Source organism: Otolemur garnettii, unplaced genomic scaffold, assembly GCF_000181295.1.
Source record: "Otolemur garnettii isolate 467f Iridium unplaced genomic scaffold, OtoGar3 scaffold00069, whole genome shotgun sequence".
Taxonomy (NCBI): Eukaryota; Metazoa; Chordata; class Mammalia; order Primates; family Galagidae; genus Otolemur; species Otolemur garnettii.
Window position 1 is genome coordinate 4,875,822 of NW_003852464.1, and position 10,074 is coordinate 4,885,895.

Sequence of the window (10,074 nt, forward strand, 5' to 3'; positions counted from 1 at the left end):
TACCCTGAGTTCCTGTTGCTCTGAGTTTACTCTTATCTAACAATGGTTAAAGAACGAAACTGAACTCATAGAAGTATTTTTTCCCTGCCAAGATTTGGGACCACATAAATCATGGTGACAAGAAATGGGATGATGGTCTCTTTCCGTTCTTAAGGAGTTTGGAGCGTGCAGGTTCCGGTGTAGTTTTGTAATGTTTCCCAGTGGTGGCAAAGTGAGGATTCCAGCAGGCTAGCTCCTCAGTCCTAACTAGGTAATTCTCTACTTGAATGTTCCTGCAATGGAAATGCACAGATATCCACCAGTGTCACTTGGGTGGTTTAGTGCCTGCTGCGGAACTCCTGGCAGTTAACAATGAAATTGTCAAGATTTCCCTTTTGTTCGCATCCAAGCAGGCAGGACATCATTTTTATCCCCTGGTTTAGCACATGAATCAACCCTTTTATACGTGATTAGTGGGACTGTGTGTGGCTTTATACCTGGCAGGCTTTCTTGTTGGGCAATAGTTCTGCAAATGAGAAAGAAAATATGCAGAATCTTACATCTCCCCAGATGGAATAACAAGGCAAAAGAGACTGATGTTGTTTTGGCTTGGAATTTGGCTTTGGTAGTTATGATTCTTAGAGATATGCCGTTCAGTAATTAAATTTTCTGTTTCATATAAATTACTAAAAACCTGATAATTTCCAGACAGGGGAGGAAGTATGCATGGCACATGTGGACAGGTAAAAGAATAAAAAGTATCTAGGAAATGTTTCTATTTCTGCATAGCTTAATGTGCTTGAATGCTATATTTGTCATTTTCCAGCAATTCTGTGTTTACAAAGAGCCAATCCAGCTTGGTGTATTTCCTGTCTCAAGGCCATTTTTGAGGCTCTCTAAGCAAACCACTCTGTGTGCCTCTAAATGTTAGCAGGGGCACGTGTCCATTAACCTGTTAGGCACCTTTTGTCTGTGGAATATCCACAGTCCAAAAAATAAAATTTCAAGCATATTTGAAGACCAACATATGTGTAGTAGAATATGAGTATGGCATTTTTAAGAGACCTGATAAATACAGACTGACACCAAAGGAAAAGTTAAAGGGCAGATCTAGCATTGCTGAATGTTTAGCTAGGGGAGTCATTTTGGTTGAGAGCAATTCCCAACACAATTAAAATCTGATTTATTATATGAATACTCATTTTTGCTCAGAAATATATTCACCTCATAAAGCAAACCTGCTTTTTCATTTAATTTCTGCACTGCGAAATGGATGTTAGTGCATTTCGTATATTGGGTTTATTTATACTGTTTTTTTTCTAAGCCCAAATGCAAAGATTCACATGATTTCAGTTTTGCGAAACTTAAAATACTAGTAATAAGAGATCTCAGTTGTCTGACTAAAGTGATGGAAATCAGTGTAAAGCTAGAGAGAATTTTCCACACTTGGATGTCTTAGCATGCAGTCTCCATGGATGTGCTTTAGGGCATCCACAAATAAAATGATGTAGAATCCATATGCATCTGTACATTTTGTGATCCATGCTTTTCCACTTAAAGAGAATGTGCTATGGACTGAAAGTTGCATCCACCCAAATTCATGTTGCTATCCTAGCTCCTAATGTGAGGATAGGATACCGAGGATACCTTAGGAGGTGAAGTCTTGGAAGGGTGACGTCACAAGGGTGGAGCCCCAACGAATGGAATTAGTGCCCTTATGAGAAGAGACAGAGGAGAGCTCCCTCTCCCCTCCTTCAGGATGCTGCCCTACTCAGTCTTCTATGCCACATGGTCATCTGTGAACTAGGATGCAGTTCCTCACAACCTCACAAGATGTCAAATCTGCTACCACCTTGACTTTGGATTTCCCAAACCTCCAGAACTATCTGAAATAAACTTCTGTTGTTTATAAGCCACCCAGTATATAGAATTTAGGTATAGCAACCTGATTGGACTAAGATAGGGTGTTGTAGCATTTCTGTGCTCACCCAGTCTAGGACAGAGGCATGGTCAGAGTTGTGTGCTGACCTTTTCATTTTGGAGGTTCTGTTTCCAGAATCATTAAACACATCTCAGTTTGGTCATGATGACACAATGAAAACACAGGGGCTTCCTCAGGCATATTGCTACCATCTCTTCCAACTTACTAATGGATGTTCTGGAATATCTAGAGGCTATCTTAGAAACTGAACTTTGTGTGTGTGCACATGTGTTTTTGTGCCTGAAAAGTGATAGGTATTAAAAAAATCCTCATGGAGTAAAAGAATGAAGAAAACAAATGTCCCAAAATGAACAAATGACCAAATAATGAGAATAATATGTAACATAAATTACTGAATGAACCCTCTACGTGGTTCAAGATGAAAATAGGAATGGGGTATTTTTTAAAATTGACAAAAAAGCTGTATATATTTATGATGCATTACTTGATGCTTTGATATATGCACACATTGTGGAATGGCTGAATGGAGCTAATTAACATATGTATTGCCTCACATACTTACCCTTTTTTTGTGGAAAAGGGGACAGAGGGCAGGTCTTGTCTGTTCCAACTGTGATCCCCTGCAGAGCAGGAGAAAGAAATCCAGACTGCTCATCAGTGATTTTGTCTGTGTTCTCATAAAACCTTCACAGAAGTGGTAATTTTTCTGTTTTTAAAATTTTAGCTATCCAACTGGATAAAGTCAATCTTCAAGTGTATTGTCTATGGTCGCTTCTGGATAACTTTGAGTGGACCCAGGGATACAGCCAGCGGTTTGGTCTCTTCCATGTTGATTTTGAAGACCCAGCAAGATGTCGAGTCCCTTATACATCAGCCAAGGAGTATGCCAAGGTCATCAGAAACAATGGCCTAGAAGGGCATCTGTAAAGAAAAAAAAAATGGCTGGGAGAAGAGGCCTCTGCTTTGGGGGAAAAAAGAAAATCTGCTTTGATGATGAGTTCTCAGGCAACCTCAAGTTGCTTCTGCACTCAACAGAATGGCTTGTACCAATGGCTCTGTGATTGTGATTATGAAGTCTGAATATGTAATGCCCGGTGATTAATTTAATGATGGCCTTTACTTTATTTGTATTTGGATCAATGAACTTTTCTTAGAAGAGTAGAAGAGAAAACCACTGCAATGAATGGACTTTTATATTAAAAAATAAGATAGATTTAGAAATTAACTTAAATCCTTAGAAATTCTCCTAGAAAAAAGTGCAAAATTTATGAAGATTATACACTCATGATTGGCACATGTAACAAACTACTTATTATAAGAGTACTTGTTTATGGATCTACTTATTCAGGGGACATAAGCTACTTTTGCTTAGTAGATCCATTGTTGTGTGAGCCCTGGTTTTCCTACTGTCTTAATCCTAGTATTAAAAAAAAAATCAAAGTTATAGGCTAGTCCACATTCTGTAATTATCCACTTTTTAACAAGAGAGTTAGTTGGTAACCTATTTGATATAATGTATTTGTTAATACATTTGGCTTTTATTTTATGTATGCTTGAATAAGTATATCTTTCTCTTGCCTAATGAATCTTTGGAAAAAATAATAAAATAATTGAATAAATTAGTTTGTGTAGCAGAAAATGTGTTTAAATGTTGATTTTCAGCAATAGACAGGTTCTTGCTGCAGAGTGACACCGAATTTTAAGCTGGTTATGGCAGGATATGGTCCCTATCTTTGGGTAGCTCTTTAAATGTTAAATCTGTAATAATCTCATGAAACAAATATTAATTGAATGACAACCTAAGTGTAAGCAAAGGTCGGGAGGACAGTCATGACATTGGTAGTTGAAATGTCTAAGCTATGTATGGGGTTGATTGGAATTGAAAATGTTACTGAGCGTCTTTAGTTGAGGTCAGGAATAAATTCAGGGCTCCCTCTGAACTCCATGTCTCCCCTCTAGGAAAACTTCAGTAGTATTTCCTGGACACTCAATTATGGATCAGTAAGAGGTACAACCACCTGCACTTAACAGACTGAGAAACTGAGTCCACATGGAGTGCATTGTTCTCAAGTTTTATTAGTGCTTAAGAACTGGATCTGATGCTTCCTTGACATTGGCCTAATTCCTTGACATTGGCTGAGGTGCCATGAAAGACCTGTCATCATTTTTTTGGAGAGGAAGAAAGAAATAAAGGTTTGGGGTTGCAGGAGGAAGCAGGGACAGTGGTTTTCTGTATTCTTACTCTGCTTCCCCCGGGAAACCACACATAACTTTTGGCATTCTCAGAAGGCTGTGGCCCTGAGCAGATGCTGCTATTTTTTCTTTTATAAACTGCGGTCAATTTCTGGATCGTTTTCATGTTCATAATCAGAGAATTATTTACAGCAAGGAACGTACTCTCAGTAACTTTGGACAGAGTGAGAAAGAAATGGTTGTAGTAGTTCAATAAACGTGGCTACACTGGGGAAAATTATATTAAGATGAAAATGGTATACAGAAGAAATTCTATTACATCTTTGCCACTGGTTTGTTATTTTTATTGTTCAGTGAGACATTATCTCACAATTTGTGTTCATTTAAGAAGCACATTTCCAAATCTTATTTCATTCCTCTCCGATCCAGCCTGTCTTTTTCATTTTTACCACGTATCTTATTTACAATTTATACGCCCTCTTATATTATCTTGCACGACAACTGAGTTTTCCTTTTAATTAGGATGCTGCTTTGAATATTCTTTATCCTACAGGGCATATTTGCAGGTTTTACAACAATACAAATGAGCACTGTATTTTTGTTACCAAAATCAGAAAATTCATATTCACGTGGTAAATAAAACTATCCGTCACTTATGGTCTACCAGGTGAAATAAACACCCCCATTCCTCACAGCGTGCTAGCCCCTTCAAAGGGCACTTCTCTGCTGAGTGTTAGAGGCCAGCTCTTTGTCCCAGAGATGGATCACACCCAGGGTGTTTCCCTAATTAGTCCTGTAAATTAGCATTGCCGTGAGGTTAAGGTGAAGGAAAAAATAAATAAATAAATGAAACCACTCACCAAACCCAAACCTAACACCTCTTGCTGCATTTCTATTAATGTTATTTTTAATTGCTTGCATTAGCATTTGAGAACAAGATTGATTGGCTTTTGAATGTCAAGGAAACAGAACATGAATTCTTTAAATGGAAAAGCGAGAGTTGTTAATTATACTTAAAACTCCACAGATACTGTACTTAGATGTCTGGAAGGTCATCGGAGGCTTGTAAAGTGCATGTTTTATGTCTGTGTTATCTAAGGAAAGGTGGATATCACAGTGATGGATTGAATCTGCTTATATTTCTTTGGCTATTACCCCCTTCCTTTTTTTTTTTTTTGGTAAGGAAAGTACGAACATATTTACACCTATTATTTATATCTTGGGAATCATCATTTTAAAGAGAATTGTTTGTTTGGTTTTCCTTTTTTTGATAGTTCTTATTTTAGGGCAAGTCATTTCTGAATTGCTAAAAGCATACATAAAATAACAGTCGCCCAGTATCTTTTTTGATGTCTAGGGTGTTAGCTTTATAATAAGGAGGTATGCTGGAAGTTATAGCCAGAATTCCAGGAGGAATTGTCCGCCTAAGCCCCTCTATTGAAATGAGCAGGTACAAGTTCTCATTAGGAAACCCGTTAACTAAGAAGCTGGCAACCTTGGTCTTTGGCAGTAGAGTGCTAGTCAGCTTTTCATGCTCCAGAAATTTGTATTTGGCCTGTAGCTTTTAATTATTTTTATGAACTAGGGAATAATGAATACATTTGTAATATATTAGAACAATCCCTAACACTGACTGACCAAAAAGTAGATTTATATGATAATTCTTAAACACGAAATCTATTGCTCAGTGCTAGGCAGAATGAAAATAGAATACTGAAGCTTATTACAGAAAGAGCAGGATATAATCAAAGCTGATGGAAGTAATGCTGTTTAATTACTAGCGGTGCCCCTCACCTAGAGAGCACAGATCCATCACCCATCAGAATATTTTAGGCTCTGGTTGTCCTGGGAGGCATATACTACAAAGCACAAAGCCTGATAAGCCTGAAAGAATGACATTAAAAAAAAATTGACATGGGCATTTTATGGTGGCCTTTAAAAATACGGGTTATGGTGATGTGATGGGGAAATAAACCTTGTTGACTGAGGCAGCAGGCAAGTGGGGAGGTGGGTCGTGGTGCCAGGTTAGGGTTGTGGGGAAGAGAGTTCATGAGTGTTTCTTGCAGAGAGTAGACAGGGCCTGTTGTCCCAGGCTTTGCCAGTGTTTGAATGTGACACCTGACTGATGACTGGCTTATGTGACTCTGCTTGAGCCACTGTTGGTATCCAGTGTCTGAGAAATATGGTATCAACATTGTTAAGAGTAGATCCTGGCTTTGATAGTTCCTAGCCAAATGACATTAAGAACTGTAGTGAATTGCCCTTGCCTCAGTTTCCCCCTCTGTAAAATGGGGGTCACCTTCCTCAGAGGCTGTTGGGAGTGTTAATCAAATAAGCTGACAGACATAACATGTTAACAGACACTCCTGAAACATAGTAAGGGCAAGGTTGGGGTGAGCCATTATTTTAGCTATCAAATTTGTCCACACTGAGCGGCCAGAAATTCACCAATTCTAAATGCGTGACCAGACGTTGGAATATGCCATTATTTGCACCACTAGAGTTGAAGGCATCCAACAGCTGAGTCAGTAAATACTGATCAAACTCAACTAAGCGGTATTTTGTAGTGATAGAACGCTACCGACAAGATGTTTCTTCTCCAAAGAATCTGGGATAAAGACTTAAATGGTAGTACTGACATAGAAGTTAATACCATGATTAAACTTTCACATCCCAGCTGCCAGTTGAACAGGTGTGTTAAGCACATGGGTGATGGACATAACATAGGGTTTAATAACAGTTCCACATTTTATGAACAAGTGACCGCAAACAAATAGTCATATCTTTGATTTTCACTTTCCCCACCTGTGAAGTGAAAATTAAAATAAACCTACCTACTTTATAGGATGACAGTGAGAATTAAATGCGACGTAAGATCATTTAGAACATCATCCACTGAGTGGGAATTAAAATACCCCTTCAAGTAGCTATTATTTTCTACTAAGTTTAGTGTAAAGACTCTAAAATTTAGGAAATAATTGTAGACAAGCTATTCTTGCTATACGGCCACCTTACTTCCTCCTTCCTCCCATCGGCATGAAATAAACTGACTTTGGTCTAGCGCCATCCACAGGTGGCTCTGAGAAAGCAGTTCATTCTTCTTGCAGTAGAGGCTTACTCTTCCCTGGACTCAAGTTCCTCAATTCCTCTATTACTTTTCCAGATCCACCCTTCCCAGGGGATGGAGGGTGGCCTTCTAGAAGAGAGACCACCTCCCTAGCTACCTGCTGAGCGATGCTTTACGAGTGGTCCTGCATTCAGAATGACTCTGTAGTGGGATTTTTGTACGTTTATAGGTTCAGACTCCATTTCATATAGAACTAGAAACATTTTATTTAGCACTTGGATAGCAAGAAAGAAGACTGGTGGGGAAAACACACTGTGTTTTCCATTCTCCTACATATGTCTCTCTCTCTGCCTCTCTGTAACTACAATACACAGTTTTTATTACTTTAATAAACTGTGAATGGATTTGCGTGCAAGATGGAACTAGTGAAAGGTTTGGCTGAGAATAAACATTTTTTTTCCCTCCTTCTGTGTTTCCTTTTTTTTTTTTTTTAACAGTAGACTGAATCCCTGAAAACCTTCCAGATTCTCTACCTTCTGATCCTACTGTCTATTATAATTCCACCCGATGGCAAACTTCTCCTTATTGACTCTAAATTACATTTAATCCTGTTAGGATCACTCCTTATTGAAAAGCGTGCATTGTGATGGCATTGACGGGAATCCAGAAGCCGAGATGCCCAGCCAGAGGAAAATAAACTCTTGGAGCTTTCTAATGCTTGTCATTTTCATGCTGGGCCCAGCTGTGTCGCCTCTTGAAGGATAGAGAGGATTGGGGTGCTCAGTGCAGATAATGGTGGGCTCCTGGGAGGTGTAGAGAGCTCTCCACCACCAGAAAATAATCTTTTGAGCCCAGTGGACTAAGAACCAAAGGCCATTTTGAGCTAAGACGGTATAATTCTATTAGTGAAAAGCCCTTGCAGGGGGAAATTGCCTGTGTTAAAATCTGTGCACAAATTAAAATAACAGGGCTAAGGGGAGAAATATCTCTATAAAAGGCTTTATGACTCTAGTGGATAATAATATCCTTGTCACATTAGGATCTGGGGACCTAAAGATATAAGAAGTTTTTTTCTTTTTTCAAAGCATATGGGCCTTCGTTTTTTTCACTTTAGCCTATGCAATAAATCTGTTCTTGGCTGCTTATTTGATGAATTTGAATTCTGTGCCAGAGCACACTACCGTTTCTTATCAAGGAAATAGAAAATCAGGTCTGCTCTGTCATCAGATATTGACATGCCATAATATTAATGTCATCTGAAAGATCCATTGTAACTAAATATGTTGAATTTTGTAAATTCCCTGGGATTTGCATGGGATTTTGTGGCCACAAATCTTGTTAGTATTGCTGTTTTGATATGGCATGTAAAATTTATTTAAATGTGTACGTTGATTTAGAATAGATTCATTATGAAGAGGTGATTTTGAGGGGAAAAAAAGCTATCAACATGATTGGTGTTCATTTTCTAGGGTGACAGAATTCAGAAGTCCCAAGGACTGGGACTGCTGAATAGCTAACACCACATATCATAGCCCACCCGTAAGGAGGGCCCTCCTCCTTTATTGGACAGCAGCTGCAAGTTTAAAGCTTATGCCACATGTCCCCAATTCCATGACAAAGACAGCATCAGCAGTGGGCTGTCATCTATTCAAAAATTGTGCCATGTAAGTAAATAAAGACACGGTTCATAGTTCCATAAAAGGATGATAACACATTTATTCCAGAATTAAGCAATAATGAAACAGATGATTCTTTAAGCTCTAGCAGTGGACCAGGGAGTTTAGAACCAGCGCAGCTCTCTCTGAACTTACAGCAAAACTAAAGAGAGTAACCAAGTGGTTTTAATTTCTTCTGCCCTTCCTCTCTCCCATCATTTTCTTCCGTCCTCGTTTTCATCCCCATTACTTTATCTTCTTTTGCTCACTCTATCCTTCCGTTCAGTCACTGTTTGTTTACTTTTTTCATCAGACATTAAGAACCCATCTGGGCTCAGGCATTGTGCTGGCACTAGGGCTGCACTGAGATCAAGACAGACAGAGCCTTGGCCCTCATGAAATTACAATTTATGAGGAAACAGTGCTGGGTTATGCAATAAGAAGGCAAATCCTTTGTTTAGAGTACCACCAAAAGGGGAGACACCCTTCTCCTTCCATTAAAAAGGAGTTGAAGGACATCCACAAGGTGTTCCCAGCACACCCCCCTCAAAAAAAAAAAACTCACACAACAAATAAAAAACTACTTTTCAATCAAAATAACTATAAGAGTGTTGAAGAACCACAAAGAAGGAGCAAGGCCCGTTATTAGACACAGAAACACAAGATGGCTGCATGAAGAAGAAACCCCACCTGTGCCCCCACCATGTCCCTGGTCAAGATCAGCTGGGAACCAGGAGGTACTTCTCCCCGTGGAAAAAAAGGTAAGGAAGAAGACCCCAACACCTCTCTCCACCATGGACATCTGCAAGCTTTGCTACTGGAGACTCCTGCAGTGCTCTCAGGCTCCCTGGAGGGCACATTCTGAGATACGCAGAGACAAGGAAGCACAGCTGTGCCTGCATCTCAGGGAACATGCTGCACTGTGATGCGCCATCTTGGAACCGGAGCCAGTGCTGGTATGTGTCCTGCTCTGGGGGTGAGTAGTCATTGGATCCCTCCACTCAGCAGCCCTGTACAGCACCCACGCAGTAGCACACCATTTTTGAGCAGAGCTACTTATGCCCCCTAGGGCCAAGCTACAGTAGAACCTTTCCACTCCTGCCCATCCCTCTCACTGGGGCACCCTCCTTTATGGGCAGAGCTAAAGTGGTGCCAGGGCCCTGGGGATCCAGAGCCTCAGACTATGTGAGCAGTTGTGCCCCTGGTGCCACAGCTGAAATAGCAGCCTGCCCCCTGGG

At 39.8% G+C, this 10,074-nt stretch overlaps 1 protein-coding gene across 4 annotated transcripts in view; it reads left to right on the forward strand.

Annotated features, from left to right (window-relative positions):
• The window catches only part of LOC100965635 (cytosolic beta-glucosidase), a 412,594-nt gene that overhangs the window by 92,514 nt on the left and 310,006 nt on the right, over positions 1-10,074 (forward strand). The window contains exon 5 of one of the 4 annotated variants that reach the window (XM_023515325.1): positions 2,646-3,126. The exons of the other annotated variants lie outside the window; for them this stretch is intronic. Within the exon in view, the coding sequence (XP_023371093.1) occupies positions 2,646-2,848 (203 nt within the window). The 3' untranslated portion in view covers positions 2,849-3,126. Of the gene's footprint in view, positions 1-2,645; positions 3,127-10,074 lie in introns of those variants that run through there. 4 annotated transcript variants of the gene reach the window in all.